The following is a 20,547-nucleotide window of genomic DNA, read 5'->3' as shown; positions in this document are numbered from 1 at the left end:
AATGTCAATATTAAATGAACGAAAGTAAACATCGCCCAGGTGCGTGTGTGTCAATTATGGAATACTAATCGCAAATGAATGAACACAAAAAAATAAAAATTGTTCTGTTCCATGTTTGCGCTTGCCTATAAAGTGCAATTGGAAACATTGTAAAGGGCTTTTTTTTCTTTAGCACAGCTTTTCGAATGAGTTGGCAAACTCAATTTATATCTCCGAATAGTACTTAACAAAAGTGTTCTTTAAACATTTTCTAGTAAATGTCGCTAGCAATAAGCCGACAAAACAAAGCTGCTTCAATTTGCGCACGCATTAAGTGATGCCGTAACATGAATCGTTAACTATTTCCTGATTGAGCGTACAAAAATCCTGCATTTATCATCGGCAAAATAATTCCAATTACGGTGATCTGCTACCGACCCAACAGCTCAATACCGACACTAGTCAGACCGTAATTTCCTTGCGCTATCTCGGTTCGAAGGCATATCGATCTATCAAGTTGTAACGAACAGGCACCGCCGGGACGCGATTGAGCATTTCCACGAGGGTCACTGCTGCGATGCAAACAGTCCCTGTTTTGGTGAAAAGTAATAAAACTGAGTTGATTGGAGAATTTAAAGCGTGCAGTTTTTGGATAAAATTTAAAAAAACAATGAATACATGGTAAATTCTTTATATCAGACATGTCTTGTCTAAATAAAAATATAAACCAAGCCACCAGTTAAATATAATGGTTATGTCGGGTAGTTAACCCGATATAGAAAGTGTAACAAAAATAAATATTTTTTTATCTGATTTTACAGCGTCATGTTTTGTTCGCTTTGTCTGCTCGGGTCTCTACAGCGGTAGACTTATGAGAAGCCCCAAAGCCTTTAGAGCCTCGCAGCGATAAAGCATAGTGCACCGCCTTATAGTGAAAGGCTCAGCCGGCCACCCACTCACTGGTTTTTGGTGAAAAGTGTATAAAAGAGCTACACCCGGTTGGACGGCAAACAGTAGTCAGTACACTTTCCCAACAAACATTTCTTTCTAAGGTTAAGCGAAAGCTGCAAGATTTAATGAAACCAAATATTCGTATTGTGAATTAGGTTTCAGTGAATTTGAAACCAGAACTTCTGCCAAACAAGTGTGAACTGTGCAAATGGACTGAAAGTGGTTCGATTGATTGAGAAGCAAGTGACCGCGGTTGATTACCCTGAAAATGCGACGAGTTAAGATATGGAAACTAGTAAGTTGTGTTTCTATGGAGCATATTTTATGCTAATGCAAGAACAGAACTGGAAGTCTAGCGATGTGGAAAACTGTGTAACGAGTAAAAACAATACAATTGAACGTAACTCAGATGCATTCACTGATGCATAAATATTGCAGTGCTCAAGTGGATAAGCAAAGTTGTGGAGTAAAGTTGTACAGCTTCCACAGGAACATATTTATTACTTATGATACAGAGCATATTGTGCATATTAAATGCGTACTTAGTGTGATATTAGCTTTAAACTTTTTTGCATGGTCTTCAGACTGAAACCCGATTATATGGGAAAAAATGGCGTTATTTTCTTGCTCCAATGCACTTTTCGTATTCCTTATAACTTGTGTGTCAATTTTCAGATCGATCGGTGGAACAATATTTTGGCGCCTAATTCTTTAAACTTCCTTGTGATTTTATATGAGGAAATGCCCAGTTGGCTCCTAAAAGTAAATCAATACATGATATTTGAGAGAAAATATCCTGGAAAAAACTTTTCTAAAGACCGTAAGTTAATACGATGCTTATTGGAAATGTTGTTTGTCTCAAACTGATTGAATGTCTAACAAACGGCTCAACATTTTAGCAATACTGAGCTGCATGTTGCTGTTGCAAACTCACCTATAGCTACATGATGAGAAACAACTTCGCGTAGAATTAAGTTTGAAAGCTTATCCAAAGATACAATGGGCACAAAATGACACTGCGAAGATTAATTCTACCGGAAATTGTTTCTTATCCATACAGACTGCAACAGCATGTGATGTGAAAATTCAATGTTGAGCCATCCGTTAGATATAAAATCAGTTTGAGGTAAATAACTTTTTCTATAAGCATCGTAGCACCTTGTGGTCTATAAAAGTGTTTTTTTTTTTCAAGTAAATTTTCCATAAATATCATGTATCGATATATTTTTAGTAGCTAGCTGGACATCTCTGGAAATCAAGTTTTGAAGAAGTTCATTTTCCCTTATAAAATCATGTGAAAACTTACAAAAAACGGAAAAAAAGAAGAGCAGTAGATCTTAAATACAAGCGTGCAGTAGAAACGGTAAAAGTATAATAGACCGTCACTAACCACGGTGACAAAGTTACCTTCCTTTCCGTTGTAGTCGTTAGAGATGCAGCGAAAACTACTGAATTGATATACATTGAAGATGGTAAAATTAGTCCTTACTTCTTACGGTGGTTCATTGTGCAACTTCACTAGCTCAAATAAATCAAAGAAGAACAACCACGAAACGTTGAAGCTCAAGCTCAAGAAAAATCACATAGTCTTCTCACTGAGTTAAAAATTGATAAATTCATTCACAGATGGGTTATTCCATTTCAAGTATTCGAAAAAACTCATAGACCATCTTCGATTTCAACCAAAAGTTATGGACCTCTGCCAAAGGAACCGCCCCCGCTTTTTGCGAAATTAAAAAAAAAAATATATTGCAGATATCTCGAAACCCTGAAAAGCTATAAGTAACCCTGACATTTCATTTAAAGGGTGTTGTATGTAGAATCGATATACCAAGGAACACATTGTTTACAATTTTGAAATCATAGCCAACCTGGGCCAAGTTTCTGAAAAGTACTGTCGTTACGTTGCAGCTGATTTTAAGCTAATTCGGATCTCATTGTATTGCACAGCTTTACCTGCTCCCCATACGTTCGTTACACAGTCCGACAGCCACTGATGCACACATGCAAAGCCAAACGGGATGTTATTCGTCAAAATTTTCGAAAATCTGTCCACGTGGAATATGGATAACCCTTTACCAATTTTTTTTCCTAAGGGCATCTTCAGCGGTGGTCTATTTTTGGAACCATTTTATAGGAGATTTACACCAGCATAACCTGAATAGAACTAGCTAATATAGACAAACTTCGCGTTTCCCGCACCGGTGTAGTATATCTTGTTGTTTTAAACCGCTGACATTTGTCACCCTACAAGCAATTCAATACCACATGCTATCAGTTTCCATGAGACTCGTTTAAATATTAGGCAAAGAGAAATTTTTAGGCACATTAATAGATTACTTTAGAAAGACATTCAATATCTACCAGACCTGGCATTATAGATTTGACGGTTTGAGTCAAACGTCAGTGACATCTTTTTAGGATGGATTGGTATGTGATCGAATAATTAAAAAATAAATTAAAAGAAAACGAAAACTTTTTGATTTGAAAAATCTTGTTTCGTTTATCCACCCGCACACACCGAAACGCTTATATGAAAATGCTTGAAAATGAGGTATTTAATTAAAATATGACATTTTACCCACAAATTAGTATTTTTGAGTAGTGTGCAAATGGTTTTAAAAAGATCCTTTTTCTGTTCCAAAAAGTGATGAAAATAGATCAAAACGTATACCAGTTCCAAAATTTTTCAGTTTAGGTCTGGTATAACAAATCATCTAAAAATTAAGCTAAAATGTGCTATAACTTTGTGAGGAAAAGTTCTAGAGACGTGTGGTCTTCAACAAAAAATGTGTGTTTTGTATGCCCAAATGCTGCTTTAAAACGACGTTTCTTGAAAAATGTAACTAACAAAACTTATGTACAAAAAACTTTTGAGTAACTTTTATATAAAATATTCTGTAACTCTGTACCCAATGAAGATAGGAATTTTGTTTGTTAAGCTAAATTTCATATTTTTGCCTGTTCTAAAACTTCGCCAAATAAACTCTATGTCCTAACACAAAAAAATAGTATTCTTAATATATGAAAACCTACAGACTGTAACATATGCTCGCTGTACTCTAATATGTGCGGATTGGGACAAATGGAACCTGCAAGGGTTAATAGTACTTGAGCTTAATTTCAAGAGAAAGTTTTTAAGCTATACGTTTTTGAAATTTAAAAAAAAATAAGCTAAAATATGATATGATATATGATATAACTTTGTACGAAAATGTCTTGGAGATGTATGGTCTTTGGAAAAAGTGTGTATTTTGTATGCCTCAACAAATACTCTGAACAACTCATTCGTGTTAAATGCAGCTAACAAAAGTTAAGTCTAAAAAGTTAAATTTCAAATAAGTTCCATATAATACACTTTATAACTTTCTACCGAATGAAGATAGGATTTTCATTTGTTCAAAAAAGTTTCATATTTCTAAATTCTCTACAACTTTCCTGAATAAACTGTTCCTCTATCTCATAACACAAAAATTTAGTTCTTTATTTTTAGTATAGTAAATTTTGCATAATTTTTGACAATTTGCGATTAGACCGGTCATTCATACAAACAATTGTGCTGAAGACACTATTAAGCTAGGATAGAGGTGAAAGGCACTATGGAATTAAATTCCACTGTTTGCCTTGTTGGACCACTGTGAGGTGCAGCAGTGAATTTGAGTTTGTTTCAAAAAAATAGAGCAAACTTCGATTTGGACCATCGCTGAAAGTGCCCCAGTCATCCGTAGACATTTTACAAACCCTCCTTAACCCATTCCCGGCGGGTTATGCCGTATGGAATCACCTGATATCTAAGCTTGGATTACAGCTTAATAATGATATTTGATATTTTGAACTATGAAACTATTCAATATGGTTAGAGAATAAATCCATCTGCAACACGTAACCCAGTTTGTGTCAATTGTACATGCAGTTGCTGATTAATGAAAGTTTGAAGGTCATTTTTCGAGGTAAAATCTGATTTCTTTCCGCTGGGAATTGGTTATGCACGTAGTATGTGGATTGCCCCTTAGCTTAGCGTTCATTAAGACATTTGCTTATTTGCTAATATTTGAGAAACCAGGTTCAGTAAATTACGCATTCTTAGTTAGGTTTTAGGTTTCAAATCTCGAAAAATCTCCCTAATCTACATCTCTATCGAAAAATAAGAAACTTTGCTAAAGACTGGAAATTTAGTTTATAAGTGAAGGGTGTTTCTCTAACTTTTGATAAATTGTGTAAAATTAAATTACATTTTGTGTACAAATAATTTGATGTGTATTGTTAACATGCCTGATGTTGATTTCATCAGGTGCGCAAAAGTTTTCAAAATGTCGTTGTAAGAGCAGGGCGTTCGCGAGAAATTTTTGCATGAGTACTTTGAAAAGCAGCATTTGTCGCTCTGCGACATCGGGAAAAAGTTAGCAATTGCGAATTCTACGGTATCCGGTATGATAAAACGTTCCAAAGAACGTCTGACTGTGGATCGGGAGCGCACATCCGTGGACGGAAAAGCACTCAAATCAACGAAAACGCGTCAAATCAACAAGCGCGTCGTTACTGCCTTCAAACGCAAACCAAACGCCTTGGTCCGAGTTGTGGCGGAAAAGTTGCACGTTTGTGCTCACGAGCCGGACTACGTTCGTTTGAGGTCCAGAAGTCTCCAAACCTCACGAGAAGCAAAATACGACCGCGAAAAGTCATGCGCGGAGCTGTAAAATCAAAAATTGACCAAGCGTGATGGACGATGAGACGTATATCGAGGCAGACTTCAAGCAGATTCCTAGAAACCTGTACGTAACCGCCAAGGATAAGTTTGATGTTCTCGAGAACCTCAGGACGCAGAAAGTCTCGAAATTCGCAAAGAAGTCTGAGATTTGGCAAGCCAATTGCACGTACGGAAAGCGTAGCACTCCGTTCGTCACCGATAGCAGTATGAAAGGGCAAAGTGCCTCCAGAAGCATCTCCTTCCTTTCCCAAGGCTCACGATGGTCCGATGCTCTTCTGGCCGGATTTGATGTCCTGCCACTACTCCAAGGAGGTGATAGAGTGGTACAAGGTGAACGGAGTCGATTTTGTGCCGAAAAAGCTGGGGGGTTCGACGTTATTACGCGCGTAGGTGGACGAAACGAATTGTGGGATAAATTTTGAATACTTGTAAAATTATACAAAGTCTGTAGTTCCACGGGTTCTCAAATTTTCGATCGCATTGAAAAAAGTCACGTATTTACTTTACGATTTAACTAGCGAGAAAAAAAATAAATGAATGCAGGAAGTGAGTATTTAGTTTCTGTTATGTTGGTTACATTTCTTTGAAACGGGCGAGTTAAATTTCGCTCCAAGAATGAATATTTCGCTTCAAGGGGTATTTGCATGGGACGTCCTCGAACATCCTCCCGGCCTTGAGGCGAAGTCTCAATTGGATGGCAGCAACACCAGCTTATGAATCGGTCGTTGATACTGCGTTTGTCCTCTGCACAGTGTTACGTTACGCACAACTCCATTACGATCAGGATATACTCCAACCACACGAGCCAACTCCCAATAGGCTGGAGGAGAATTTTCATTTTTAACGAGCACCAAGTCACCAAGTTTCAAATTTTCCTGAATGGTCCTCCCTTTGTTCCTCGGGTGAAGTGTGTTGATAAACTCAGTCTTCCATCTATTCCAGATTTCACTGACATAACTACGTAGTTTTGGTACCGGTCGGGACGATTCAAAGGTATATGCGACACATCAGGCTCTGGGACTAGATTCAACGGCTGTCCAACGATGAAATGGCCTGGTGTTAAGGCGTCACAGCATTCGGTTGACGTTGATAGAGGACAAAGAGGACGTGAGTTGAGGCATGCCTCTATTTGGATATTGTGGAAAGCTCTTCGTATGTCAACAGTTCCGTACCAATCACTACGCGCAAGTGTTTCTTCATGCTCTTGATGGCTGACTCCCACAATCCTCCCATGTGAGGAGCGTTGGAGGTAATGAATGTCCATTTGATTTCCAAACGACTGACGTATTGCTCAATCTGCGTGCTTGAAAGTACTGCCTGCAAACTTTCCTGTAGTTGGCGATCTGAACCAACAAAATTAGAGCCATTGTCTGACCATAGTTGGCTAGGCAGACCACGTCGACCGCTAAAACGTTTCAAAGCAGAAATGAAAGCGTTTGCTGTAAGATCAGTGACAGCTTCCAAATGCAACTCTTTTGTTGCCAGACACACAAAAACCGCAACGTATCCCTTGACTGTTTTAGATGATCGCAGTGTACTCGAGCGAATAGTAAGTGGTTCGGCGTAGTCCACTCCTACGTTCTCGAAGGTTCTTCCTTCGCATATTCTCACTGCTGGTAAACTATCCATCAGTTGTTTAGCTGTCTTGGCTTTCCAGCGAATACATCGCACTCAACTATTTATGACGGATTTAACAGCTGTATGACAACTAAGCACCCAATAATGTTGGTTTATGGAAGCCATGACCAAAGTTGCACCAGCATGGAGATTTTGCAGATGCTCTTCGCGAATCAATAGGACTGTATAACGGTGTAACTTTGGAAGAATTACTGGATGACGTTTTTTATAGCATAAGTTTGAAATATCTAACCTGCCCAAAACTCGTAATGTACCCGAACCATCTAAAAAGGGGCAAATCGATTGGAGTTGAACGTTGACTGGTTCACAACCCTTGCGAATTAGTTTTATATCACAACTGAACTGTTCGTGTTGTGCATAGCGTGCCAGTTGGAGATCGGCTTTCTGAATTTCAGAAGGCGTCAAATTTCCCTGTAACTTTGATGTTGCCTTCAATTTTGATAACATGTTTGCATTAAATCGGTTAACCCACGCTAAAACCTTTCTTATCAATATTATGGAGGAGTATCGTTCCATAAGATACGTTTCTACTTCGAAAGTTGACACTGTTTTAGCAACTACCGCCATACACTTCACTTCTTGTTTTTCTTCACAAATGTCTTACTCAAGTAACGGGTAGACCTTTCCAAATAGGAACTCTTCTTCATTACTTTCTAACCACTCTGGACCTGACCACCATAAAGCATGTCGCACTAAATCAGACGCTAAAGCCTGTATTACACTCTTTGACCAAGCGTCAAATATTTGTCACTTTTTGACAGACAAAAATTTGGTTAAAGACAATTGTTTGTCACTCTCCAATTTTAACATGGGGCAAACACGGACAAACAACAACCATGATGTCAAATAAATTTGACCATTATGTCAGAAGGTCAAATATTTGAGAGTGTACTACAGGCTTAACACACCACGCGAGGCGCAATCTTCGGGATTTTCTTTCGTTGATACATAATTCCACGCACCTCGTGGTAGCAATTCCATGATTGTTGAGGTATGATTAGCAACGTATGTTTTCCATTTCCTTGGATGCGATGAGAGCCATTCGAGCACAATTCTAGAATCAGTCCAAGCGTAAACAGTAATTTCCAAATGCGCGATGGCTTCGCGAATGGCCTTCAACAGTTCAACCAATAACACTGCAGCATTAAGTTCCAACCTTGGCAATGAAACTTGTTGAATTGGTGCCACTTTGGTCCTACTGGCCACCAATGAAACGCGTGTTCTACCTCCACTGTCTACTGATCTGGCGTACACTACTGCCGCATACGCAGACTCTGACGCATCAGAAAAACCGTGTAACTGAATTCGTTTACCGTAATTCGCAATGCATCTTGGAATATTAATGTCTTCGATAAACGGTGAACTCAGTTTGATATTGTTCCACTCATCATCGACATTCACAGGAAGCGGAACATCCCACGACAGATTCAAAAGCCATAACGATTGGTACAGAGTTTTGATTCGAACGATAACTGGCGATAGCCAACCGAGAGGGTCAAATAATCGAGCGGTGTCTGACGCTTGGTGTTCTGCTTATGTGCGTTGAGTTTTAACTTGTAGAAAAAGACATCTTTGGAAGGATCCCAGTGGATGCCTAGTGCTTTAGTTGTCTCTGCTTCAGGAGCTAGTTTTATAGGTTTAGATTCTGAATTTATTTCCGAATTACTCTGCAACAATCGTGGGATATTGGTTGACCACTTTCGAAGATTGAACCCGGCGTTTGAGGTAATCTGAATAATCTCTTCCATTAACTTCATGGCTTCTTCGGAGTGTATCAGCACCCGAGAGAAGGTCATCGACGTAGAAATTCTTTTCAATTCTTTCAGCTGCTGTAGGCAGTTTTGCATAACTGTCTCTGGCTGCCTGTCGTAATGATTCGATGGCTAAGTATGCTGCACAAGCAGTACCGTACGTAACGGTTAAGAGTCTATAGTGTTGTACTGGTTTGTTGGGATTTGTTCTCCATACGATTCGCTGAAAATCTGTATCCTTCTTGTCCATCATCACTTGACGATACATCTTTTCTGCATCTGCCGTAAATGCCACTGCGTAGCTACGGAACCGAGTCATAACTACGAAAAGATCTTCATTCAGGTTATAACCAACCAGCAACCGTTCATTTAATGATATGCCTGTCGATGTTTTGTATGAGCCGTCAAATACGACACGTAATTTAGTCGTGGTGCTTGTTGATTTGAGGACGGCGTGATGTGGCAAATAAAAACGTTTCTCAGGAGCGACGTTAACTTGCTCTAGTGGAACAAGTTCCATATGGCCGAGATTCAGGTACTCTAGCATGAACGAAAAATACTGTTTCATGAACGAAGGATCTATTTCGAATTTTCTCTCCATCGCTTTAAATCGCTGTATAGCTACCGGTAGTGACTCTCCCAGTGATGGTTTGGATTGATCGAATGGCAGACGAACCGAAAACCGTCAAGTTTTATCACGCTGGTGTGTTATTTGAAATGATTCTAACGCTGCTTTCTCGTCGTCGGTTAGAGGTTCCGGCTTACACAGTTCTTCGATTTCCCAAATTTGTCGCAACGTGCGATCAATATCAACGGCAACATGGAGACAGATCATGGCAGTTTGGCAATTTAGCGTATTTGCATAACCGACTTGGCCTGCGACGATCCAGCCAAAAGCAGAGTTCATTGCAATTGGAATTCCGAAGTTATCCTTTACTTTACCATCAGCTAAAATGGAAAGAAAGACATCTATACCTAAATTAGGTCGATCTTACTTGGTTTATCGAAGCCTGGATCAGCTAGCTGCAACGAATCCAAACACTCTAAACGGTTGATGTCGATTTTCTGCTGTGGTAAATTACGTGTGAGTTTAGACAGCACATACGCCTTTGTACTGATGACAGGATTGTAGTCAAATCGGGAAGCAATTTCCAAATCTACTGCTCCTCGTGTTGTTTCGGACGAACTACTCGTAATACCACTAATAAATATCTTCGCAATTTGTCGTTTCAGTCCCAATTCCGTTACACAGCTTTCGGTTATGAGTGAAGCTTGCGAACCGCAATCTATCATAGCTCGCACTTCGTGAAATTGTTCGTCTTTTCCTTTTATTCGCACGACAGCTGTGGGCAAGGTGCCTACAATACAGGAACCAAAAGTCCTTCCGATGTTTGCCGAGCACGAAACTACTTGGTTATCCTTTTCTTTGTTTTCCACCGGTTGGTTTTCACTCGCTATGTTCGATTCCTGCGGACACAGCCAAGTATGATGCCGTTGTTTGCATTCGGGTATCTTGCAAAGTGATTTCGACAGACAATCCTTTGCGAAATGATTTGGTCTTAGGCAGTTAAAACAAAGTTTGGCTTGCTGAGCCAAATGCCGCCGTTCGTTTATTGATGCTGTCTTGAATTCTGTACACTGATAAATTGTATGATTTTCAGCGCACATCGGGCATTGAAGCTTCTGGGTAACTCCAAAACATTTTAGTTCTTTTTTAAGCGGTGAATATTTTCGTTCCTCCTTTATAACGTCTCGTTTGGTTTGATCGAAAGATTTGGCACCAAACACGGCACACGTTTCTAAAGCATCGCACTTTCTTTTGAGAAATTTTAGCATATCGTTGAAAGATGGGCTGTCAATATCAACAACGTATTGTGCCCATTGGGATCGCAATCCATCGTCTGGTTTACTGAGAATCAGATGTATTAGCCATGGGTCCCTTGACTAGTATTCTTCACCCATTGCTCGAAGCTGCCGCATCACCTCATCTGAGGTTGATACTAGTTTCCGCAAATTAGCCAAATGTGCCACCTTGATCATCGGCTGATGGCAAAATTCCTGCACAAGGGCCGAAACAGCAAATTTCGGTTTGTCATAGTGTTCGACCAACGTGTCCCATACTTGTTTATAGTTCACATCAGTAACAGCGTAGTTACTTACAAGACCTTTTGCTTCTCCTTCTAAGTGCGAAATCAGGAGTTGCAATTTGAGTGCGCCGGTAAGATTTTTACGGTCAACACTGCTAACGAACAAATCTTTAAACGAAGCCCACTGCTTTCTGTCGCCATTGAAAACAGGAAGACTATAAGGTTGCTACCTTAAGGTACGTTTAGACAATTAGACATGTCGGTCTGATTTTGACCAGTGCAGAAATCGAAAGGCTGCTCGATTTACCGTTCGACATACTTTGTCGAACCTGTTTGTATGGTGGTGTTCACACTGCTTGCACAAGTCGGAAGGAAGAACTGCCAAATGAATGTCAAATGAAATCTTTCTCCATTTCAATATTTGCTAGCACACATAAAACGAAAATCATTTTTGTTATGGAAAGCCAAAACAAAAGACTAAAAAAATTAAAGGTTACTAAAGGGTGATTTTTCTGCTATTTGGTTTTTCGTGTATTCAGATTTGTCTAATGTACTCAGTTTGGTTTGCCATTTCACCATGAACAGACTGACGCCTGAACAACGCTTACAAATAATCGAATTTTTGGGCCTGAGAACAACTTGCCAAAAATCCACTTTTTTACCGAAAAATTGCGTTCAGTGACGAAGCTCATTTGTGGTTAACCAGCAACCAGAGGCAATACAAGAATCGCCAATGCACCCAGAAAAATGCACGGTTTGGTGCGGTTTACACGCTAGAGGCATCATTCGTCCGTACTTCTTCAATGATGATCAAAATCGCAACGTTACGGTCAATGGCGCTCGCTATCGCGATTTTTTTTTTTTGCCGGAAATGGAAGAGCTGGGTCTTGTTGACATGTGGTTTCAGCAAGACGGAGCAACGTGCCACACATCGCGCGAATCAATGGACATATTGCGGAATGAGTTCGGCGAGCAATTCATCTCACGAAATGGACCGGTGAATTGGCCGCCTAGATCATGCGGTTTAACACCGCTAGATTATTTTTTGTGGGGCTACGTTAAGTCTCTCGTCTATGCGGATAAGCCAACAACAATTCCAGCCTTGGAAGACAACATTACACGCGTTATTCGCGAGATACCAGCCGAAATGCTCGAAAAAGTGACCCAAAATTGGACTTTTCGTATGGACTATTTAAAACGTAGCCCGGGCCAACATTTGAATGAAATTATCTTTAAAAAGTGAATGGCATAAACCAATTTATCGGCTCAAATAAAGATTTCATACAGTTTTGTAATTATTATGCGTTTTTTAAAGCAAAACCAAATTCTTACAAAATCACCCTTTATATTCTTGGAGTCGAACGAAAAATAGAAACGTTCCTATTCCATTCGACATATCGAACGGCATGTCGAATCACAACATCGAATAGGTGTAAACGTAAACCAACATTGCATTCGATATATTTTCGAGCAATCAGCTCGAATCAGATGAATAAATCAGATAGTCTAAACATACCTTTATATGGATATCTAGCCCGGAGATTTTCACAGTAATAAGGGGTTGCATTGACATACTTGTTCTGATATATTTCCTACACTTTTTACTTACTTCATTATTCTTAGCAATTACGTTATTTATCCTAACAATTTTTAACAGCCGATCGAGTTCGATAATTCTGGTGACAATATTAAAATATTTAAATTTTTTGTACAGTAATACATCATTCGTGAGAGGTGTGGTGCATTGGAACGCACAACCTAGAGATTTAAAGCAAATAACTTCGGAAGTAATGTATAAAAGAGCTGCTCTAATTCATTTTAATAGCTAATAAGTTAGACTATAGTTCTAGAATAATTGTAATTCTGGAAATTATTATATTCGTTCTTATTCCGTTAATGACACAAAAAAAGACTTGTCTTACGTCATGTATCAAATAAACTAAACTAAACTAAACTTAATAAAATTAAGTAAATTATGAAGGTACGCCGTTAATTCAACATGCCGAAATTTATGAGTTTTCCGGCAATCGGTAGGACTTGAAAAAAAATTGTCCAAATTTATGACTTTAGCAGTTTCCAGAGCGCGTTGAAAATAATTTCGCCGGCTCAGAGAAATTTCACTTTCACCCGGAAACTCCTCGACGGACGTTGAAACTGCAGCTTGTTGTGAAAGCAAAGCGCGTTGCGTCTCTAGTAGCACTCGGACGGCTTCTTTCAAATCACTGTTGTTGTCCGCACTTATAGCGCATCATCTACGAAAACCTGCTGTTCGTCTTTCAGCATTGATAAATATTGATTTTTTGTCGCATAGTACACCTGTTCGAAATCCGAGCGAACATTCAATGCTGACGCTAAATCGTCCGGTAGTAGCAATTCTTCTATTTCGGTTTGGTTTTTATTTCGAACATTGCCTCTATGTCTAGAAGTTTCTGTATTCGATCATGTATCTCGAATACCGGCGGATTTTGATCACATAATCGTTTCGCACCCGCGTACTCCCGTTTAAGCCTTTCGAAGGCAAAATTTCTTCTGTTCAACATAACCTCCATTACCACGAGTTCGACGTAATCCGGAACCGAAGGACCAAATGTTCGACGTTATTACGCGTCTGTAGTTTCACGGGTTCTCGAATCTTCGATCGCATTGAAAAAAATCACGTGTTAATTTTACGATTTTACTAGCGAGAAAAAAAAAAAATGAATGCAGGAAGTGAGTATTTGGTTTCTGTTATGTTGGTTACATTTCTTTAAAACGGGCGAGTTAAATTTTGCTTCAAGAATGAATATTTCGCTATTTGCATGGGACGTCCTCGAACACCCCTAAACACTCCGGAACTGCGCCCGATCGAGAAGTACTGGATCATAAAGGGGTAACTTCTAAAACGACCTAAATTTATGAAGCATGTCGGAGAAAAGAAGATCACATGGGTTAATACACTGAAAACGGTCGATTCTGAAGTCGTGCAGAATCTTATGGCTGGGGTTAAGCTCTTAATGTTTCTTTATACTCCCCGGAGATTTGGTGGCAATCGGATGAAAACTTGAATTTTGACATTGAAATTAGTCTGTGCAGGTTTGAAGTGAAACACCCTACATACAAAGAATTTTTGTAGGAAACCAGAAACTGATGGGATGAACACTGAAAACGCTGATATTTTTTTCCAAAAAGGTTACATTTTTTTGTCTAATGTGCAATACTAGAGATCAGTGGTGGGCACCGCTAACCGAAAATTTAGCGACGCTAATCGCTAAGTCGCTAACCGGAAAATTTAGCTCGATAATCGCTAAACGCTAAACGCTAAACCACATTAGCGGAACTGTCGCTAATCGCTAATCGCTTACTTTTTAATATGTAAATAGTCGTATCGCTATATTTATTGCTCGTGTTTTGTAAGATTTGAACCACTTTGATCTTTTTGGGTATTCAAACGAAAACAATTACTTTTTAAAGCTATTTACAGTAAGAGGTTTACGAAGCGGTATTCATATTTGATTTTGTAAAAACAAGAATAACAAAAGTTATTTAGGTTGCATTGAAAATAGATAGTCTTAGGAATGTTTTCATAAAAAATCAATTATTATCTGAATCGAAAAAGTAGAACCAAAGTTGTCATAATTTCAAGCGCATTGCAATTTACCAAAGTTCTTGGTGTGCCAAAAATTCAATCTAGACCTTGTGCTTGTTCTTCAAAATGATCCTGTGGCTTGTACGATAACTGGAACTCTATTCTAGGGTAAAAAACTGACAAAAGTAACTTTCGCAGTAAAGTATGTTCATCTTTCGGAGCAATTTACGTACGCCATCAGCAATTCACAGTTTTTCTAAATATTTCTATTGTCGCTTCTCTACAAAATTTAGCGAATTAGCGATTAGCGTTTCGAAGGCCACAATTTTAGCGACGCTAACAGTTTCGCTACCCAGCTCAAAAATTAGCGAAATCGCTAAATCGCTAACTGAATTTTAGTGTCGCCAATTAGCGAATTAGCGAATTAGCGGAATGGTGCCCACCACTGCTAGAGATGAATATAAAACTCCATTAGATACGTTTCTAGTGAGTAGATAGTCAAGAGTATGAAGCATGGAGAATAACGTATAGTGTAGACACGAATGTTCATATTGCACAGGTGAACTCATCACTAGGACCAGAAGAATTTCATCCATTGTGATAATACTCTTGTGTTTTCTGTACTTCTCACTTCATATTAGTTGCGATATAACGATTAAGAGTAAGTGGCATGCTTATCATTTATATTCGTGCTTGTATATTAGTTATAACCCTTCCGTTTCACACTTACTGCTCTACTATAACGAGCCTTCCCACCTGCCAATATCGCCAATTACAATTTCCTGGAGAGATTTCACAAATCTTTCCTTTTGGGCAGACTTGTTTTGTCAAGAAGAAGGAGTCATATCAAGAAACCTCGTTATTCTTGCCAAGAATAACAACTCCCTGAAGATAAGTTATATACGTTCCGATGGCAGGAGTTTTATTGCTGTTGGTGTTATTGGTTTTAACCGTCTGCAGGAGATGGCTGCCAAAATGAAATAAACGATCTAATTGTTGCATAGTACATGAAAGCCAACTGTTAATAGCACATATGCTGCAGAGTTAGATGTATTCTTAAAAAAAAACTTTATGTTGGCTGCTCAGAAAATGTGATTGTTTAATCAAATTAAATGTATTTTATCATTAGATAGATCATTATCTAGTTGCTAGCAAACTTGGTATTTATGAGTCGTTGAATGTCAAAACTTACAGTTACTCTCACCAAACTTAATAACAAACAACTGAAATTTGATCCAAAGTGTTACATGTACACAAAATTTTCTTTTCCTTTACAGACAAACCTGCTCGCATTCCTATCGACGTATTTAATTTTCAATCCGGCAATTGGTTCTCTAATCGACAATGCAATCGAACAACAGCACAGGGTTATCAATGAAATGAACCAGAACTTTACCGACTTGGAGAAGGCTAGTGAAAAGCTGATTGATCTTGGTACCGTTATTGCACCGCATAAAGTACCCCCAAAAACTGTCAAGATCACCAACACCGTAGCAGTTAAAGTACCTGTGCCATATCCTGTGAAGGTTCCGATTCCGGTACCGGTTCCAATTCCTGTCAACAAACCCATTCCAGTACCGGTTCCGAAGATAATTAATGTTCCGGAGCCAACGCCAGCGTTGCCAACCGTGAGCACTCCACTTAGCTACAGCGTCACATCATCCCAAAGCCCAACAGCAGTTGGACCAACGGCATCTTCTTTTAGCAGCAGATCTTCTGGGCCTACAGAACCTGCCCATTTCATACCAGGCGAACAAGAAACTGCATACTCTCATAATGAAGAACAAGTTAAAGAATTCACGCATTCTTATCCAATCCATTCTGTATTTGATGTTGGAGTGGATTACAATCCATACATGGGAAACCGGCTGTCCGTTAAAAAGGAAGCGACAGCAGCCTCTGAACAACACTTCAGAAAACATTCAGACTTTGAGCAGCTCCGGGAATACCATAGTCACGATGTAAAACAATCAGACAACATTGGTTACCAGAGTGTACAGTCGTATCCAACAGAACAAAGGATCCGAGAACCACCTGAGGAATACCATAAATACTATCAATCAACCGCTCAACCCGAACATGGCTCTTCCGTTGGCCAAGATTACCACAATGTTTATACGACTCCCGAACCCGAAGTAGTTCCACATGCATACAAATCATCCAAGTCGGTTTATTTCTCCAAAAATTCCGAAAAATATCCTGCTCCAAAGTTTCCAAGACCAACACATTCGGCTTACCCAACCAATCCAACTTACTACACCAAACAACATTCCCATGAAGAGGAGCCCAATTATGAAAATCAAGATTACAAAGATTACAGAGAATATCAACACAGATCTCCGTCAACCGAACATCGCTTGCAGACCGTGAGAGATTCCTATCCTCACTATGAGCAACCGGATTTCAGAAAATATCACTATCAGAAACCTTCAACTGATAACTACAGAGAAATTTATTCTGAGCAAACTCAGCATAAACCCGAGAAATATTACGAAAAACCAGCTGAGATAACTTATACTACACGCTATCAGCAAGTAGAACATGATGACGCTGAAGAAACTCGAAGACCTTCAACTCATTATAAACAATACGAGTATCAGAAAGAATCGTACCCAGAACAAGCCTCTCCTTCCGAACAACATGAACAACATGAACAACATTCTGAGCATTATGAAAGACCCAACCCTGAATCTCAGTACTCACATGTTGAAACCAGAGAACCCCAGCACTATACCCCTCAAGAGTATAAAACATATTACACCAAACCTTCTCCAGTTTCCGAAGCTCTAACCTATCTGGAAGAAAAAGAACGATCTCGTGGGACTGACCATAAAGACTACTACACCAATAAATTAGAAAACTACAGAGCTCGAACTGCACACCACGAACACAAAGCACAATATGCAACTAAACCAAGTGCCATTACCTATGACTTTCCCAGTGACTCCCATCTGCACCCATCCTACTCGGAAGCACAATCCGCAAAGTACAGAACTCAGCACTACTATTCCTCCAATCCGGACCAACCATCCTTTGACGAAGCCTCAGAATCTGAACACAGACACTATCAACACCATCAGTCAGAACACAGCCCCAGTCCTTCCCCTTCAACGCACGTAAACTCGTATGGTCATGCCGTTACTACCAACAGCGATCGTTATCGCGAACATTACTATCCCCAACCTTCACATTATCAACAACATCACCACCCCCACAGACATACGGATATCGCAAGCGATATGCTCGAATCATCCTCGAAAGATCACGCAGCGTACGAACGTGCGGTCGAGCATGACCATCAGGTGGCCAATCCGAACGAGTATGCCGAGTACACCCATGAGCATCTCCACCACCATCATCATTCGCCACCAGCGACAGACGGAAGGGATTACTAGACAGTTTCCTGTCCTGGACGTACGAAATGATATCGTATCTGTGTTTACGCATTGATAGCATGTAAATTGCACTATTTATTATCATTATGTAATGCTTAAACGCTTCCAGCTTTTTTTTTTCTCTTCGTCTCCCAATCTCCAAGCGGTAGAGAAGAAAAACATGCAAGAATCCGTACGATCTCGAGTTCCGCTTATTCGTCTTCGTGTTTTTGTTTTAAAAGGCTTGTATATAGCGTATCGAACAGCGCGATTATATCGTAGAAATGCATACAAATATTGTTAACTAGTGAATAAGTCGTATTCCGAATGTTACTGGAAACACGTGTACCTGCAGGGGGTCCATTCAGAGTGAAGCTTAATAAAGAAACTAATTTATCGAAAACCATTTAGTATTTTAATGGCACTGAGGGCCGACTCTTTGCAACCGATAACAGGGAGGGAAATGGTTAAAGGTATTTCATTAATCATTCAATAATGTCCATGATTCATCGATGTCAACGTGAAAAAAAAATTAACGTGTAAATAAATATTGAATTGAGGATTTTATAGATACTGTTTCGAAAAGTGGAAAATTGTCTTTTTGCAGGTGTCATTGTTCTATGAATACCAATATGAAAATCCTAATTATTACATGGTTCCAATGGTATCGAAACTTAAAATTTTGATCAAATAAATCAATATAGACAAGACACTGTCGTTGATATTGACGATTTTTGTTATTGTGATGATATATTTGACTTGACTTGTTTCAAGTTGTGAAATAAGTGAAAAAAATCGTATATCAAGTAGATTTAAATTCTTTGATGTTATGCAAATTTTGGAAATCGTACTCGTATGTATATAGACAACTCGAAAGTATCATTTCATACCTGAGCAAAAAGTCGATATGAAAGAAAACGTGAGAAAGAATGAAATACTCAAACAATTGATATAAATGAAAACTATTAATAAGGAATTAAAAACCAATAGCAGCATGCTGTAGCAGTGTTGCTGGAAATATTCAATGGTGAGCCGTTCGTCTGACATTCAATCAGTTTGGGGTGAATAACTTTTTCTACAAGCATCGTAGCGCCTTACGGTCTTCAAAAAAGTTTTTTCCAGGAAAATTTCATACAAATATCATGAATCGATATATTTTTAGAAGCCAACTGGGCATGTCTAGAGAATAAGTTTCGAAAAAGTTGATTTTCCCATATAAAATTGTATGGAAACTTCAAAAATCGGGTGAAAAAATATAGTTCAACCGATCGTTTTGAAAATTTACACAGCTGTTAAAGGACCCATTAGTAACACGAAAAGTGCATGGGAGCTAATATTTATTTTTTGTCTCACCCTAATGAGCAGAGCTGCTGATCAGCTAGACTATGAGCCATCGAACGTAACAGATGATAATCGAACGGCGCTATATCTGGGTTCACCATATGAAGTAGGACTTCTCATTAGAACGTTTTTATTTTTGACAATATGAGGCCGAGCTTTGTCATGCACTAAAATCACTTTTTCGTGTTGTAACCGTTTTTTGCACAGTGCTCGGCTTAATCGTGTCAATTGGGGTCGATACCATTCTTTAGTGATGAATGGAAAAAACGCTGTAGAAAATTACTCAGTAGTCTGATTCTTTTCAAACTTTCAGACAATCAAATTTAACCTAGTAGTAGGCTTTTGTTATATTTGTTTCATTTAACTTGAATGCCATTACTGTACACTCGCACCTCATGCTTAAATCTACTCATTAGATTTTGTACAACATCTGGCTGCAGCTTTTCCTTAACGGAAACCCACTTTTTCTTCGTGTCCTCCTCAGAGTAGACCTCCTTGGGAGGCTTTGGTAATGCCTGCTTTATAATAGTCCAGAACTTCCGACAGGTCTCAGTTCCGGTACGTTAGAGTGGCTCATATCCTTGGGTACGAAAGTGACCCAAGCAGCACTTGCAACATGTTTTGAAATGAGACTACTCGATATTTGTTGTTTCGAAACTTTTTTAACGGTGCATGAAACTTTTTCGGTTACTCTGAAGAAATTTAAAAGAATTGATCAACATTATATTATTTACGTGTATCATTCTCGTAATTGAACACTAGGAATTGCTTGATAATTTTCTGCAATCTAAATCCAACTACATATTTTATGATGCTTTTGAATAACGATAATGTCACATGATGTTGCATATCGTTGTTTCACATGTTTTCTTTTAAGAAAAGCAACCTGGTGATGAAAATGTATAGCAACATCTTGTTGAACCATATATTTGCTAAAATTAACACTCAGTAAACAGTCATCTTTAATAAATATGAATGATAAATTATTATTGTTGGAAACATGGTTTTGTTATTTCATATTTCGCATAATTATTGAAGTGGTAATCCATTGAGCATGGTTTTCTGAACTATCTTTTCCCAAAACATTGTTTATAGTTTGGAGAGTTTGAATCATAAAATTCCTTTTACAACACTTCATAAGAGGTGCGTGAAT

The 20,547-nt window shown here is 38.8% G+C and overlaps 1 protein-coding gene across 1 annotated transcript; it reads left to right on the top strand.

Annotated features, from left to right (window-relative positions):
• Positions 1-987: 987 nt before the first annotated feature.
• On the top strand, positions 988-18,404 carry LOC129730227 (putative cyclin-dependent serine/threonine-protein kinase DDB_G0272797/DDB_G0274007). Its single transcript, XM_055689382.1, has 2 exons — positions 988-1,225; positions 15,957-18,404. The coding sequence occupies exons 1-2, from the start codon at positions 1,199-1,201 to the stop codon at positions 18,072-18,074; spliced, it is 2,145 nt and encodes a 714-aa protein (XP_055545357.1). The 5' UTR covers positions 988-1,198; the 3' UTR covers positions 18,075-18,404.
• Positions 18,405-20,547: the final 2,143 nt, after the last annotated feature.

This window comes from Wyeomyia smithii, chromosome 3, assembly GCF_029784165.1.
Source record: "Wyeomyia smithii strain HCP4-BCI-WySm-NY-G18 chromosome 3, ASM2978416v1, whole genome shotgun sequence".
Lineage (NCBI taxonomy): Eukaryota > Metazoa > Arthropoda > Insecta > Diptera > Culicidae > Wyeomyia > Wyeomyia smithii.
This window is presented reverse-complemented; position numbering and strand designations above follow the sequence as displayed.

Bases quoted from the DNA above. Each gene is read 5' to 3' on its own strand.
- LOC129730227 (XM_055689382.1), top strand. From the start codon at position 1,199: ATGCGACGAGTTAAGATATGGAAACTA. The intron at 1,226-15,956 runs GTAAGTTGTGTT...TTTCCTTTACAG, and splicing joins GAGTTAAGATATGGAAACTA to ACAAACCTGCTCGCATTCCT.